This window comes from Gopherus flavomarginatus, chromosome 5, assembly GCF_025201925.1.
Source record: "Gopherus flavomarginatus isolate rGopFla2 chromosome 5, rGopFla2.mat.asm, whole genome shotgun sequence".
Taxonomy (NCBI): domain Eukaryota; kingdom Metazoa; phylum Chordata; order Testudines; family Testudinidae; genus Gopherus; species Gopherus flavomarginatus.
This window is the reverse complement of record NC_066621.1, coordinates 2,589,948-2,606,177: the sequence shown is the minus strand read 5'-3', so window position 1 is coordinate 2,606,177 and position 16,230 is coordinate 2,589,948. Positions and strand designations below refer to the sequence as shown.

The 16,230-nt window shown below is 53.5% G+C and overlaps 1 protein-coding gene across 1 annotated transcript; it reads left to right on the top strand.

Moving 5' to 3' along the window:
• Positions 1 to 2,443: 2,443 nt before the first annotated feature.
• LOC127052788 (perforin-1-like) lies at positions 2,444 to 6,171 on the top strand. The gene is made up of 3 exons (XM_050956851.1): positions 2,444 to 2,522; positions 3,279 to 3,846; positions 4,721 to 6,171. The coding sequence occupies exons 2-3, from the start codon at positions 3,320 to 3,322 to the stop codon at positions 5,784 to 5,786; spliced, it is 1,593 nt and encodes a 530-aa protein (XP_050812808.1). The 5' UTR covers positions 2,444 to 2,522; positions 3,279 to 3,319; the 3' UTR covers positions 5,787 to 6,171.
• The last annotated feature ends 10,059 nt before the right edge of the window (positions 6,172 to 16,230 follow it).

Here is a 16,230-nt window from a genome sequence, read left to right as displayed (position 1 = left end):
TCTTGGCACACACACGGGGGTAGGGAGAGGGGCTCAGCTGCCCACAGATTCTATCACAAGCACATATAGGGCGGGCTTCACCCAGGGCCGTCCTTAGGATTTATGGGGCCCTAGGCAGTATTATTAAACTGGTGCCCCTATGCCGGATGGCAGCCCAAGCTCACAGCCTGGTGGGGGAGGGGGAGGAGGGACTTGACAGCAAAGGATAATGAGATGCCCAGCCTGCCTCATGGTGGCGGAGAGTCACAGTTCCCCGCAGAGACTTCCATGCACTCTCCCTCATGCAGAATGGACATGAAGAAAGTACCTAATTAAAAGCACTAAAATTTGGGAATAAAAAATGTCAGTCACAGGTTTTTTGATATGCCCTGAAGTTTGTCAGAGATTTATTTGCAAAAACTTCATAGTAAGGGTGAGTCAGCTGTCCTGCTGAATACAACATTACATATAATGGAATACATGATGCAGCTCTTCTCTGTTTTACATTTTCTTCATCAGTATTTCTAAGCTGAATTTATATTTTAAATGTACTCAGATCTTAAACCAGCATTCCAGATTACTACATATTTAACTCACTGAAACAAAGACATTCTTTTAAATTAATCAGAGAGGTTTAGTGTGTTCATAACAATGTTCATTGCTTTTAGAAAAAGGGAACAGTAATTTACTTTGTGTGATCTCCATAACAAGACACATGGTTATGAAATTTCACCAACTTTAAAAAAATATGTTTCCAAAGATTTTAGGTATAACAAGGATTTTGTCTTACTAAGGTACTGATTTTGCTGGAGGGTTCTTTTAAAACTAGTTTGTCGGATAGTCAGAAGTAAAGAAAGGGAAACTCTTTGTCCAGCTTTCTGGAAGGGAAGGACTGTTGTCCCTTTAAGGGCTCTCTTCAGTGGGGAGTGGGGGGAGAGGTGGTGAAGGGATGGACAGAAAGGACACAGGAAGACTTGGAAGCACTTTTTTTTTTAACTATAGTAATTAAAATGTGTATTTTAGGTAAGGGAGGTCTTTTGAAGGATTTATTTAAAAAACTGTATGTCTGAAGATTCACGCATTTAAGGCTAAAGATGATTGTGCATCTAAAACTCTATGCAAGCATTTTTTAGAAATGTGATTTTATAATCTTCACCAGCTCACTAATGAAATATTTTAAAGCAAATTTTAAACAAAGGTCCTGTAGACTGACATGTTCAGTGTAAATATTACATTAATGCACAACTGTTTTTGTCAGTAAAGTCAGAAACTGACAGTATAAAAATTTATTTGGGCATAAGCTTTCGTGGACATCTGATGAAATGGGTTCTAGTTCACAAAAGCTTATGCCCAAATAATTTGTTGGTCTTTGAGGTGACACAAGGACTCGTCCTTGTTTTTGCTGATACAGACTAACAGGACTACCACTCTGAAACCTGTCAGTATATACCTTGGGGTTGGCAAATGCCTGTTAAATGGCTTTATTACCCCTTGAATGTCTCTTTAACAGTTTCAATGTTGTGCTAATAGGTCTGGCAGGCTGGAGGTTTTTTCACTTTTAACTACTAGATTCCCTCCCAAGGAAGACTCACCAGGCTAGAGCAGCCATCTGTGGGAGCCTGCAGGAAGGGTCAGAACAGGGATAGGAAAACATGCGGGTGGACACTAAGACCCAGTGGTGCCCCAAATTTTCAGGTGCCCTACGCAGCTGCCTATGTTGCCTATGCCTAAGGACGGCCCTGGCTCCACTCCCACAGCCCCGATCTTGGCACGGCGGGGAGGAGGTGGGGGAGCCAGGAGAAAGGCTCAGCCCTGCCCCGTGTCTAAACCCTCCCACTCTCCCTACCCCTTGCTCAGCGTCCCCGTCCCCGCCCCCGCCCCCGCCCCTCCACATAGCCCCGTCCCCTCCCTTGGGTGTCATTTATTTTCTTTTCTTCCTCCCCCTGGGCTGGGCCCCGCCCCCGCCACGAAATCAAATTCAAGCCTTTGGCAGAAGCAGCCGCGAGTCAGATGCTTCGGTGTCTGCTGGGATTTCTGCCACCTGCGGGGATGGACCTGCCCCTGCCTGGCTGCAGGGCAGGGGCCACAGCACTGCCCCGGGGGGTGCCCCAGCGCCCACATATACAGCCCGGCTCCCCAGGAAGTCCTTGGCTTTGAATAGAACCCAGGAGTCCTGACTCCCAGCTGCCCCTCCTCTAACCACTCAACCCCACTCCCCTCCCAGAGCTGCAGAGAGAACCCAGGAGTCCTGGCTCCCAGCCCCTAGACTCCACTTTGGATTGACACTGGGATCAGGATCCAGCCATCTCCCCCTCGCTCCAGTCCAGGGAAAGTCCCTCTTTCTCCCCGATTGCCAAGCCCAGTGCTGACATCTGTGCCTGGCATGGGTGGAGCGGCCCCTGGAAACTCCGCGGCTCCCATACAGGCTGGAGCGGGCAGCTCCGGGAGTCACTCAGCACTGGGAGCCACGGGGGCAGGCAGCAGCCAGTGGCCAGGGAACGCGCCCCGATCTCCAGCCGGGAGCCCAACACTTTGCTCACCCGGTAACCTGTGGGCAGGGAGCCTGGGGGGATGGGATGGGCAGGGGGGCCAGAGGGAGGGAATGGCTGGTATGCAGGGGTCTGTGTGGGTGGGTGGGGGAGCATCGTACCCCAGTGCCCATGCTGGTACTTCCCAGGGCTCTCTGGGTGGCTGTTCCAGACCGTGGTGCCCCACTCCAGAGATGGCTGCATCCCGAAGCTGGGCGAGCTGTCCCTGTGCAGTGTTGTGTGTGCGGCTATTATTCAACTGCCCCACCCCAGATCTGGCTACATCTCAGTATCGTGTGAGGGATCCTGGCACATACAGCAATTTAGGATGTAAGAAGTGAAGGGAATTCAGGACAAGGGCATCTGTCTGTCTGTCCCTGTTGCCCCCTGCTGGAGGGAATCAGGTGCTCTGTGTGTGTGTGTATGAGAGAGAGAGATAGCGCGCAATGTGAACTATCCTCTCCATGTGTCTCACGTCCCCTACTACACACAACTAAACCCAGTGCACCCTAGTGGAAAGTATCAGAACTGCCAGTCTGTGTGTGTCATAGCCCCTATACTGTTCACACCCAGCAGCAATTCTCCTTTAGGTTCGGAGGGCAAGGTGGGGCAGGTTACAGCACAGATGTGTTGCAGATGTCTCATCTCAGATCCACGGAGGGTTGTAGCAGCATGGAGGCTGCTGTGATGCTATTAGGATGTGATGTGCCTGTGGAACTGCCTGCCACTGGATTGTAGTTAATGAAGGCTCTCTCTGTTCTCTCCCTTCAGGGAGGCTCAGAGACCAGGTGAGGGATCCTATCACACTAGCCATGCCCAGATCTGGTGCCTTCATCCCTCTCCTCCTCCTCTTCTTTCTCCCGGGCGTCTCCCCCTACTGCTACACGGGCAAAGCTGAGGTGTGCAATGAGAACATGGCCTCTGTGCCTGCACACAACCTGGTGGGGGAGGGCATCGACATCACCACGCTGGAGTGGACAGGGGCCTACCTGGTGGACACCAGCTTATGGCACGGCCCAAATGGCACCTGCAGCCTGTGCCGGAACCCGCTGCAGGGGGGGCAGCTGCAGAGGGTGCCTCTGCCCGTGGTCGACTGGAGGGTCCACAGCTGGTGCAACCGGGACCTCAGCAGCTCAGTGGCAGAGTCAGCCGTGGACGTGGCCCGGGCAATAGCATCGGATGTGAAAAATGACTGGAAGTTGGAGCTGGGGCTGCCGGATGAGTCCCCAGTCCTGGCCCTGGGGGGGTCCCAATCCCGGCTCGCTGGTTATGCCTACCAGAAGGAGCTGCAGGACAAATACACATTCATACGCCACGAGGTGTCTTGTGTGTATTACAGGTGAGAATCCCCTGCAGTGCCCCTGCTGGCCCCTGCCCTGCTCCCTGCAGCCCAATGCCCCCTGCTGGCCCCCTGCCCTGCTCTCTGGAGCACAGCAACCCCTGCTGGGCCCCCACCCTGCTCCCTGCAGCACAGCGCCCCCTGCTGGGCCCCGCGCTGCTCTCTGGAGCACAGCAACCCCTGCTGGGCCCCCACCCTGCTCCCTGCAGCACAGCGCCCCCTGCTGGGCCCCGCCCTGCTCTCTGGAGCACAGCGCCCCTTGCTGGGCCCCCACCCTGCTCCCTGCAGCACAGCACCCCCTGCTGGGCCCCGCCCTGCTCTCTGGAGCACAGCAAGCCCTGCTGGCCCCTGCCCTGCTCCCTGCAGCCCAATGCCCCCTGCTGGCCCCCACCCTGCTCCCTGCAGCACAGCGCCCCTTGCTGGCCCTTGTGCTGCTCCCTGCAGCACAGCGCCCCCTGCTGGGCCCCACCCTGCTCTCTGGAGCACAGCAAGCCCTGCTGGACCCCCGCCCTGCTCCCTGCAGCCCAATGCCCCCTGCTGACCCCTGCCTGCTCCCTGCAGCCCAATGCCCCCTGCTGGCCACCTGCCCTGCTCCCTGCAGCACAGCGCCCCCTGCTGAGCCCCACCTCCTCCCTGCAGCACAGCACCCTCTGCTGGCCCCCATCCAACTCCCTGCAGCACAGTGCCCCCTGCTGGACCCCTGCCCTGCTCTCTGGAGTACAGCACCTCCAGCACTGCATTGAGGTGATATGGTTAGCACTGACTGCTGGGATGCCACAGAGTGGATACCGGGGAAGGTGGGGCCAGTTTTTCAGAGGGCAGGTGCCAGAGATCTCTCTGGTTGGCTCCTAACTCCTCTTTCCCCTCTGACCAGGTTGAGGCTCCCCCAACACCCCCCACTGACGCTCCACTTCTCCCAGGCCCTGAGCCTCCTCCCACCCAGCTATGACTCAGCTGCATACCGGCCCTTCCTGGCCATGTACGGCACCCACTACATTAGCCAGGCAGCACTGGGGGGGCGCATGCGGCAGCTGACGGCTGCCCAGACCTGCCGGGCAGTATTGGACGAGCTGACGGCTTCCGACATCAAGGAGTGCCTGGCCTCACAGTTCTCACTGAACCTGGGCTTGGGGTCACTTTCCTCAAACCACGCGTGCCGAGAGGGAAGCAGCCACTGGCACAAGTGGCATTCCCAGGCGGCCTACATGGAGCACCGCACCGAGGTGACGGGTGGCCACGGCCACGCCAACTTGCTCTTCTCCACCAAGCAAGACGCTGGGGTCTTCTCGGCTTGGATGGAGAGCCTCAAAACCAACCCCGGCCTTGTCTCCTACTCCCTGACACCCATCCACACCTTGGTGGAGCCAGACGACCCCAGGCGGGAGGCGCTGAGGCAGGCAGTGAAGGAGTATGTGGCTCAGCGGGGTCGGAGGAGGAGTTGCCCTCATAGCTGCCCAGAGGGGGGCAAAACCTACTCCTGGGACCCCTGCAAATGCTACTGCTTCGGCAACCCCCTCACCGACTCCATATGCTGCTCACTCAAGCGGGGCATGGCCCGGCTGAAGGTCCGGGTGCTGTGGGCCGAAGACCTATGGGGGGACCCCATGTCTGCCACCGACGCCTATGTCAGGTTCTTGTTCCAAGGGCGACGGCTGCAGACGGGCTACATTGAGGAAGATAACAACCCCATCTGGTTCAAAGACCTGGACTTTGGGCCGGTGACACTGCCAGCACTGCCCAAAATGGAAATGGAGGTGTGGGACAGTGACCCATGGGAGGATGACCGCCTGGGCCGCTGCTACACCTACCTCAAGGTTGGCAGGGATGTCAGGCTTATCTGCCACCTCGCACATGGCCACTTGCAGTTTTCCTACACGCTGGAGTGCGGGCCTAACCTGGGGGGTATCAATTGCCATGAGTACGTGCCTGCGAGAGGCTGAGGGGATAGAACCCAGGAGTCCTGGCTCCCAGCCCCCCTGCTTTAACCCACTACACCCCTCTCCCCTCCCTGATCTGGGGAGAGAGCCCAGGTGTCCTGGCTCCCAACCCCTGTTGTTCTAACCCACTAGCCCCCACTCCCCTCCCAGAACTGGGGAGAAAACCCAGGAGTCCTGGCTCCCAGCCCCCCTGCTCTAACCCACCAGCCCCCACTCCCCTCCCAGAGCTGGGGTTGGAACCCAGGAGTCCTGGCTCCTAGCCCCCACTGCTGAAACCCACTATCCTCCTCTCCCCTCCCAGAGCTGGGATCCGAAACCATGGGTCCCAGCTCCAAGTCTCACAAGGAAAAAGAAAAGGGCAGTGCTGTCTTTGAAACCAGGCCCGAAACAAGCCCAACCCATCTCAGAGGGAGAGCGGCGGAGGGGGGGGCGAGGTTATACAAATTCCATTATTTTATTTTTTTAGTAGTTCTAGTTTTGCTGCCTACAACATGAAGTTACACATTAAAAACAATAACCGTGCGTGGACTTCCATTATTAAGAAAAGAGGTCATCCTCTCGCTCGCCACCCTCCGCGGTCGCCGTTGTCTCATTGTGGGACGTTCCCATTTGGAACCGTCGAAGCATCTTCCGGTACGGGACGAGAAAACAGAGCATAGGATGCGGCGAGTGAGCGGGATTTTCTTAGTTGAGTGCGGCTCAGAGGCTTCTCAAATTCTGATGACGGGCATCAGTCACCGAAACCGCGCCTACTACCATCTTTAAAGTACAACTTGTAGGATGACCAGATGTCCCTATTTTATAGGGACAGGCCCAAGATTCAGGGCTTTTTCTTATATAGGCGCCTAGCAACCCCCATCACGACTTTTCCCATTTGCTATCGGGTCACCCTACGCTTTGCGCTGAAGTCCCCTAGCACACGAACGAAAGACGCTGCCTCCCACAACACGCCACTCTCAAAAAATTAAAGCAAAGCCCAATTCCACTTATTAGAGGTGGACTTGACCACATCTGGTCCCCTCTGGTACCTCCTCCCGGGAACGCCCTCCCCAGCACTCCGGGGGCCCCCGCACGCTGCTGCTCTGGTGCCGCCCTGGTGACTGGGAAGCTCCCGACCAGGCTTAGTCCCTTGTCAAGTATTAAACTAGGGGTCGCACCCTTCGGTGCTGCTGGCATTTGAGCTCATTGCACCAGCGCTCCCTGTGCCCCCTTCCCTGCAACTCCCCCCCCCCATTTCCCAGGGGCTCTGTATGCCCCCCATCTTCCCCACATGCTGGGGACTCTGTGGGCCCACCATTCCCCTCCCCTCATTCTGGGGCTCTGAGGGTTCGCATTCCCCCTTCCCCCATGCTGGGGGCTCTGTAGGTCTCCATTCACCTCCCCCCATGCCAGGGGCTTTATCGCCCCCCATTGTCCCCCCCCATGCTCTATGGGCCTTCATTGCTCCCCGCCCCCCATATAGGGGCTCTGTGGGCCCCTCCATTAGCCCCTCCCCCCATACCAGGGGTTCTGTAGGCCCCCCATTCCACCTCCCACTATGCCAAGGGCTCTGTGTGCCCCCCAATGCTCCCCTTCTCATGTCTTTTCTTCTTCCCACAGAGCTCCATGGGTCAGGGCATTGACATTTTAAATGCCAGAGGGACACGGGGGAAGAGATGACTGGGCCCTTCTGAGATGCTGGCAGGGGTTAATCTGGCTCCAGGATGGGGCACTGACTGACTCTAGTGGGGTGGGGAAAGGGATCTTTCCCTTCTCAGCAGTGCTGGCTCCAACCCAGCCCCAGGGCTGGGGTGGGGAATGGGGTCTTTCCCCTCTAGAGGGCACCGGCTCCTATCTTAACCCAACAGCCACACGCCATTCCCCACCCAAGGGGTGTGTGAGATGCAGCTGCCTCTGGGGTGGAGTAGAGGGGACCTGTCAGGGCATGGCCATTTACTTCCCATTTCAAAGGGGAACACACAGTCCACATCAAAGCCCTCAGCTATGCGTGGGGCCAGGGCTGGGATGCAGATGCAGGCAGGATGCTGCGGCCTCTGGGGTCTGACTCTTTGTGGCCACATGACTCACGGGCTGCCGGTAAACTCATGAGCAGAGGCAGCACCAGGATGTGGCCAGAAGCCCCCTCCCGCCAGCAGACAGCCCTTCGCAGCTCCTGTCCCTCCCAATGGGGTGCGTGAGAATCGAGACCACAGAGGTCAGCGCAGCTCTGGGGGCAAAGCCACATCAGAGCACGGCTGAGCCCTGTGCAAAGAGAAACGAGCAACAAGTTGGATTGTTTTACAGCTGAGAAATTGAGGCACAGAGAGGGCAGGGGTAAGCCAAGCTGCGAGCTGGGGATAGAACCCAGGAGTCCTGGCTTCCTGTCCCACCCACCCCCAACTCTAGGCCCTGGACCGCATTCCCCTCCCAGAGCCCAGGATGGAACCCAGGAGTCCTGTTTACCTGCCCTCCACCAACCCACCAGAACCTACTCCCCTCCCAGAGCCGAGGAGGGCACTCTAGCGGGTAAAACCTGTGCGGCCTTGTGCGACAGACACAGAAGAAGGAAGGACACTGGGAGCTTTTGCAATGGAGACTAGGATATGGAGACCTTTACTGTGCTAGTAAGCCATACTCCCTTTTCCAGATCCAGCCCCAGAGCTGTGGGGCTGGTTGGGAACAGGACATGTGGCCTTCCTCCTCTAGGGGGCGCCAGCTCCACTCCAGCCCTAGGGGACGGGACAGGCTGGCTCAGATGGGTGGGGAATGGGCCCCTTCCCTGCATTTCTACCCGGCTGTTGCCGGGTAGGGCCTTGTTTTCACCCCACAGGCCCAGCAAGGGCTGATGGGGATTTATGAACCGGCCCCTCGCACAGCTCTGCCCTGAGCTCTCTTGCAGAGACAGAATCCCAGCCTAATGCAAGGGGCTCAGAGCTCGCTTCCGAGGCCGCTGGGCTGACCAGCGCTCCCAAGAGCCACCTGCAGGGCTCAAACGTTATGTTACTGGTGGGTGACCCTAGCACAGTGGTCCCCAACCTTTTTGTGGCCAGTAGCACGTTCATGTTTTCAGAAGAGTGTGGCGGACGCCAACAACTTTTCAAGGCTTATTTTGTATTTGTACAATAAATAATACAAAAAAAAATAATATTACATAATATATGAATCCAGAGAGATGAGAGAGGCCAGAGAAAAGCCGCAAGGACAGAGAACGCTGGTGCCCGCAGCCCTGGAGTACTCTGTCCCCAGCAGGCGCAGGGCCCCAGATTCTCTTCTCTGCTGGGCAATAGGTGTGCCCCGCACTTGCTGGAAACAGAGAACACCACACCCGCAGCCTGAGGTCTCTGTCCTCAGGAAGTCCCCTTCTGGGCACTAGGCGGGGGCACATAAATGCCCTGGCGGGAACCATGGCGTCCACGGGCACCACGTTGGGGACCACTGCCCTAGCAGATAAAGCTAGAATAGAATTTCACTGGATCCAAAGTGGGCCAGGCGCTGGGACCAGCTACCCACCAGCAGACACCCCCATTGTTCCTCCATCAGCTGCAGGTGCAGCAGGGTTTAGCCGTAAATCGCTATGGCAGATATTAAGCTTTTCACCCATGGAACCTCGGCACGTGTCCTGATCCCTTGCTTTTTGCCTGGCTTCCGTGAGGGCAGCCGTGGCTGAGCAAGCCAGGCCTAGTCCTGGCTACCCCTCCTGGCTCAGATGGTCATGACTGAGAAGGAGAATGGAGTGGGGAAAGAACTGATCAAATCTAGGGGGTTGGAAATGAGACCGGACTGGTGGACAAAATGAGGAATGGGGGCTATTTTGGCCACTGCCCCCTTTCCAGGATGAAGAAAGAGCCATGTGGACAGATGGGAGCCACCAGCACTGTCTCCTGGGATCCACCATGGTGTCATTGGGCCTTCAGTGTCCTGGGTCTAGGAGCTGAGGTGGGGTCAGGTGAGACAGAGGGACCCAGGTGATGTTGCCACCTCCACTGGCTCCAACAGAGTTCCAGACCCACCCCAGGAGGTGAGACATGGACTTCCTGCTCCCGCCCCCTCACCCCATGCTCTTCTTTTCCTTCTCCCCTTCTTTTTTCTGTCTCCTTGACAAAAGTTGGTTGTTGTGATAAATGAAGGGTTGAGGGGTATCTCTCTTTTATGGACACCCAGCTAGGCAGTTAGCTATGAAGTCCCTCTTGGTGGATGTTCTCTGCTTGCTTTACCTGTAAAGGGTTAACAAAGCCCCCCAGGTAAAGGAAAGAGAGTGGGCACCTGACCAAAACAGCCAATGAGAAGGCTAGAATTTTTTAAAATTGGGGGAAAAACTTTCCTTTTGTGTCTGTTGTTGGTTCTCCAGAAAGAGGGGAACAGGGATCAGTTATGCTATGAGCAGCTTGAAGCCAGGTATAATCATAGATCATCATATCATACCTATGTAGTGGGATTTTATGTTTGTATTTTGTATCATTTAAAATGAAGGATAAAGAATAATAATATAGCGTGTATTAAATGTATTGTGTATGGTTTGACCATATCCTGCCAGCCACCCTTTCTGAAAGGGGAAAGGAATGGCGTAATGGGCTATTGGTAGAGAAGCTTCAGCTACAATCTCTGTCTGTGCTGATTTCAAGGCAGTACCCGACCTTTTAGGGTCACCACTTAGTTGTAGGTTCAGCATTTTAAAATAAGTAAAAGAATGCAAAGATTTTTTTCTCCTGCATTGCAATTTATTGTTCCTGTTCAAATGCTGCATGTAAATCAATTCTGTGTTGTGTGTGATGTTGTACAGACAAAACTATACAGGATCTTTTCAGGGGGCAAGACAAAGATGCCACATGTATTATGATAACAATTTGATTTATGACCAATAACTAATATCTTAATTCTTATACACACACATTATGCCTAATACCTACACACACACACACACACACACACACACACACACACACATTATACCTAATACCTATACACACATACACCCATCAGATGTTCTGCAGCTGCTGCATAGTTACCAGTCCTGAAGATAGCTTGAGTTCATGGCTTGAGTTTGCAGCTTGAGTTGGTAGCTTGTGGTGGCTAATGGCCAGGAAAGCCGGGCACAAGACAAGCTAGGTCTCTGTTGGGCCTGCACCGATGCCCTTCCATGTTGGCAGCAGAATGTTACCCTCCAAAGCCTCCCGTCTCATCCATCCTTTGTGTAGGCTTTAGTTTGAATCCAGAGTCTATAGGTCTTGTGTCACGCTGCCTCTGGGTTTGGTGATTGATCACCCGTCAATTGCAGGTGTGACTTTCAGCCTCCTGGCTTTGATCTTCCTTCTATTGTACCTTGTCTTTTTAGGGTGGACACTTCTTACTTTGTTAGGGCTGTTGTCTGCATCTTCAGCCGGTGGGGTTTGAACTTTATTTCATCAGGACAGGCTGGGGCTGGAGCTTGATTCCATCATCCATCCATACCTCAGTCACACATCTAAAGTAAACTAACAAGATTACAGCAGGGTTTGCAAAAATGAAGGTTGGAGGAAGCTTTTACAAAATGGAGTGAGCGTTTTAAAATGGGGTTTGAATTACAATATGGCAAACAGTGAACAAAAGTTACAATATAGACAAGTGTAGTGGATGGCAAACAGTGAACAGAAGTTACAATGTAGGCAAGTGTAGTGAATGGTGAACAGAAGTTACATTAATAAAGTGAACAATTAAAAACAATTTCATTTATCAGTTCTACATTGTCCCCCTTTTGACCCTTCAATCCAGGGGTATTGAATGGGTCACACTTTATGTAATTGTTTTAAGGCAGAACCAACATAACAGTTAGGATTACTAATAGGACAATGAGGGGATGAAAAATTATATTTAGGACTGCTGACCAGGTGGGCTGCTCCTACAACACTCTGCCCCTTGATCTATGATTATTACAGTAGTTGTTGTCGTAGGGCACAGGTGATTTGTTGCAAACAATCATAACCAGGTGAATATAACTAAAACCATTACAATTGACTAAACACCAGATATAACCTAAACCAAATGCAAACAATTATAATTATAATAATTGGGAATACAATAAAACCATAACCATTACAATCATTGGGTACTCAAACTGTTATCATAATAAATGTGGCATCTTTGTCTTGCCCCCTGAAAAGATCCTGTGTAGTTTTGTCTGTACCACAGTGAATGAAGAATGTGTGTGTTAAGAAATAAGTGTGAAGGCCATCACCAGACCAGATGTTTTAGTGAGGAACTGGAGACAGATGCAGACAGATGCAAGGGCGCCAGGAGGCTGCAACACGCCCCTACTGAAATGTCAGAGGAGGGTAGATTGATGATGCTAAAGATGAGACAGGCACCCATCAATGGGGACAAGATCGCTGTGATCAAACCCAGCCTGGGGTAACTCCCTGAGAGACTTGATGAAAGAAGAAGATAAAGGATGAGGAAAAACAATTTAAGAAAACAAACACTTGTCAAACAACAACCAATGACAGCATGACGGTGCAAAACTCATTGGTCCCAGTGAAGGAAAATCACTGTATAAATAGGGTGACTTGCCATGAAACTTTGGGTTCATCCTGCCAAGACATTCCCGGAGCATCATGTTGTGACCAACAGAACCCAGCTCCTGCCTACCCATGACCAACCTAGCTGGCCACTAGATTGATCCGGGCTCTGGTCTGGTAACTATAACATCGACTGGCGGGAAAGTGTGTGCTGTGACTGAATGCATACGCTAATTGTTGAATCTTCAATAAATGCAGCATATTGGCTTTTCCCCAGAAAAAGATCCCATGTGCGTCTTATAAACAGGACAGGAGGAGGGGACTTGGGGAAAGGAGTGGAGCAGGGCAGAGCAGGGTGGGAAGAGGTAGAGTGTGGGTGGAGCAGGGGTGAGGGTTTAGGGTAAGGGGTGGAGCAGGGACAGGAAGGAGCAGGAGCAGGGCCTGAGGTGGGGGGGGGTTGTCCCAGGCCTTGCACCCCCCTAGGGACGGCCCTGAGAGGCATGGCCCTGTAACCCCCATTCCTGTTTGATCATTTGTTGTCTCCTGAATTTAGTTGAAGCTTGAGTTTAATTAGTGGTTTCTCCCCTTGGGCTGCTGCAGGAGCCTCCAGTTGTGGGTAGGCGAACACCCGCCCCCCTGCCCGGGGCGTTGATAGGTGGGTTTGCTTTATATGATGGAGAAAAAGAGCCAATAGGAAACTGAAAGTAAAAGTCTTTCATGGTCGCTGACTCCCAGCCTTTACTTTGCATTTACCAGAAATCACGCAGAGCACAAAGTCCAGAAAAGGTCAGCAGCCTTCCCCTCCCAACCCAGGCCCCCGGAGCGTGGCCGGACAGCAGAGGGAAAGCGTGTTTGCTTCTAGGGCGGCATCCTAAAGGTGGCCCATTCACATCTCTGTGTAACAATCCAGGTCGGTGAGAATTGCTCGGCTGGACACACTCTGGAAGTGATGACCATGGGTAGGAGAAAGTCAGATCCCTCAGGGGTCAATGGACACCAGGGAGTATGAGCCCAGACCGGGGCTGGCTTTGAGGCTCTCTAGCCAGGATAAGAAAGCTCCAGCCCATGCCAGGGGCTCTGTGTGCCCCAACTCCCCACCACCCATGCCAGGGGCTCTGTGTGCCCCCCTCCCCCATGCCAGGGGCTCTGTGTTTCCCCCCTTCTCATGTCTTTTCTCCTTGCGTCAGAGGAACATGGGGGAAGAGATGACAGAGTCCTTCTGAGATGCTGGCAGGGTTAATCTGGTCCCAGGGCAGGTCACTTACTGATTCATGGGGGTGGAGAATGGACCCTTTCCTCTCTAGAGGTGCTAGCTCCTATCTTAACTCAACAGCCACATACCATTACCCTTGGCATGGTGGGGCTGGGATAACTTTGTGGTTTGAGCACTGGCCTGCTAAACCCAGAGTTGCAAATTCAAGCCTTGAGGGGGCCACTTAGGGATCTGGGGCAAAATCAGTACTTGGTCCTGCTAGTGAAGGCAGGGGGCTGGACTCAATGACCTTTCAGGGTCCCTTCCAGTTCTATGAGATAGGTATATCTCCATGTACTATAATCCAGGAATGTGTGAGATGCAGCTGCCTCTAGGGTGGAGCAGAGGGGACCTGTCAGGGCGTGTCCATTTTCTTCCTATTTCAAAAGGGGCCTCGCAGTCCACATCAAAGCCCCCAGCCATGTGTGGGGACAGAACTGGCCTACAGACGCAGGCAGGATGGTGTGGGCTTCTGGGGCCTGACTCTTTCTGGCCATATGAGTCATGGGCTGCCAGTAAGCATGTGAGTACAGGCGGCACCAGGATGTGGCCAGAAGCAGAGAGCCCTCCACCTCTTCCAGTGGAGTGTGTGAGAATCAAGACCACAGAGCCAACACAGCTTTGAGGGCACAGGCCCATCAGAGGGTGTTGAGCCCTGTGCAAAGAGAAACAATAATCAGCTGGATTGTTTTACAGGTGGGGAAATTGAGGCACAGAGAAGGCAGGCCTAGGTCACAGTCAGGGTGCAGGTGATAGAATCCAGGAGTCCTGGCTCCCTACCCCTCCTTTCCAACCCACCAGCCCCTACTCCCCTCACAGAGCTGGGGAGAGAACCCAGGAGTCCTGGCTCCCAGCCCCCCATTCCTCTAACTCACTAGACCCCACTCCCCTCCCAGAGCTGGGATACAACCCAGGAGTCCTGGCTCCCAGCCCCCCATTCCTCTAACTCACTAGACCCCACTCCCCTCCCAGGGCTGGGATAGAACCCAGGAGTCCTGGCTCCCAGCCTCCTCTGCTCTAACCCACCAGCCCCCGCTCCCCTCCCAGAGCCCAGGACAGAACCCTAGTGGGTAAAACCTGCGTGGGCTTGTGTGATAGACACAGAAGAAGGAAGGACACAGGGAGCCTTTGCAATGGAAACTAGGCCATGGGACCTTTACTGTACCCATCAGCCATATTCCCTTTCCTGTCCGGCCCCAGAGCTGAGCGGCTGGTTGGAAAGGACCTTTCCCCTCTAGGGGTGCCAGCTTCACTCCATCCCCAGGGGTGGGGGTTGGCAGGCTGTCATAAACAGATAGCTAAGGGTTAATGTCTCTTTCACCTGTAAAGGGTTAACAAACAACACCTGACCAGAGGTCCAATCAGAAGACAAGATACTTTCAGCTCTGGATGGAGGGAAGCTTGTGTGTGTGTTCTTTGTCTGTGTTCTTTCTGGGATCTGAGAGTGACCGGACATACTACAGGCTCTAATTTTCTATTCAAGTAGTAAGTGCAAGTAGAAAGGCGGTTTAGTCTTTTAATTGGTTTTCTTTATTTGCAAATGTGTATCTGGCTGGTAGAGTTCTAATGTGTATTTGGCTGGAAGTATTTTCAATTGTATTTCTGCTGGAGGAGGCTTTTTTCTCCAGTTTCTATAAGCTGAAAGACCCTGTAACTTTTACCATCTAAATTACAGAGACACCTTTTACTTTTTCTTTCTTTTTATTAAAAGTTTTGCTTTTAAGGCCTGTCTCATTTTTTTCCCCTTGTTGAGGCTCAAGGGAATTGAGTCTGTACTTAACAGGGAAGGAGCAGGGAGGGGAGAAGGGTGGAATCCTTTTGTTTTAGATTCACAGAGCTTGAATCTGTCTATCTTTCCAGGAGCCCAGGGAGAAAACACCTGGAGGGGAAGAGAAGGAGGGGAACAAACCTGATTTCTCTGTGTTGTGATTCAAGAAGTTTGAATCACAGTAATCTTCCAGGGTAACCAGGGAGGGAAAGCCTGGGAGAGGCACTGGTGAGGGAAAGGGTTTACTTTCCTTGTGTTAAGATCCAGGGGGTCTGGGTCTTGGGGATTCCCAGGGAAGGTTTTGGGGGGACCAGAGTGTATCAGGCACTCCAAGTCCTGATTGGTGGCAGCTATCAGATCTAAGCTGGTAACTGAGCTTAGAGGATTCATGCTGGTACCCCAACTTTTGGACTCTAAGGTTCAGATTGGGGAAACATACCATGACACAGGCTCAGGTGGGTGAGAGTGGGACATGAGGCCTTTCCCCTGTAGGGGGCAATAGACCCCGGTCTCCCCCACCACAGCCAGCCCCTGCCCAGGTGTCCCCCACACAGTCACCTTCCACCCTGGCTGCCTGCTGGCTGGCTCAGGCAAGTGGATTATGGGATTCGGGGCCTTTCCCATCAAGGGGCCACTCCTCTGATCCAGCTCCAGGTTGGGGGGGATTTTACCGGGTATTTTTGTGAGGGACCCCCTGTCTGACACACTGCTTTTCTTCTAGCTGGAACAAACTGTCCTCTGGGGGGAAAGGAGACGTGGGTGGACCTGCAGGGGATCTTGCTGCTGCTGGGAAAGGCCGATCCTGTCTCCCAGAAGACCCAACAAGATGAACACACATGAAAGGGGATGGAAAAGACCAGCAGAGAGAGCAAAATTCAGCTGTTGACTGACTCTTGTAGCCTCACAGCTGGAGAAACAAGGCCCCAGACCCCACCCTGACCAGCCACTTCAAGGCCC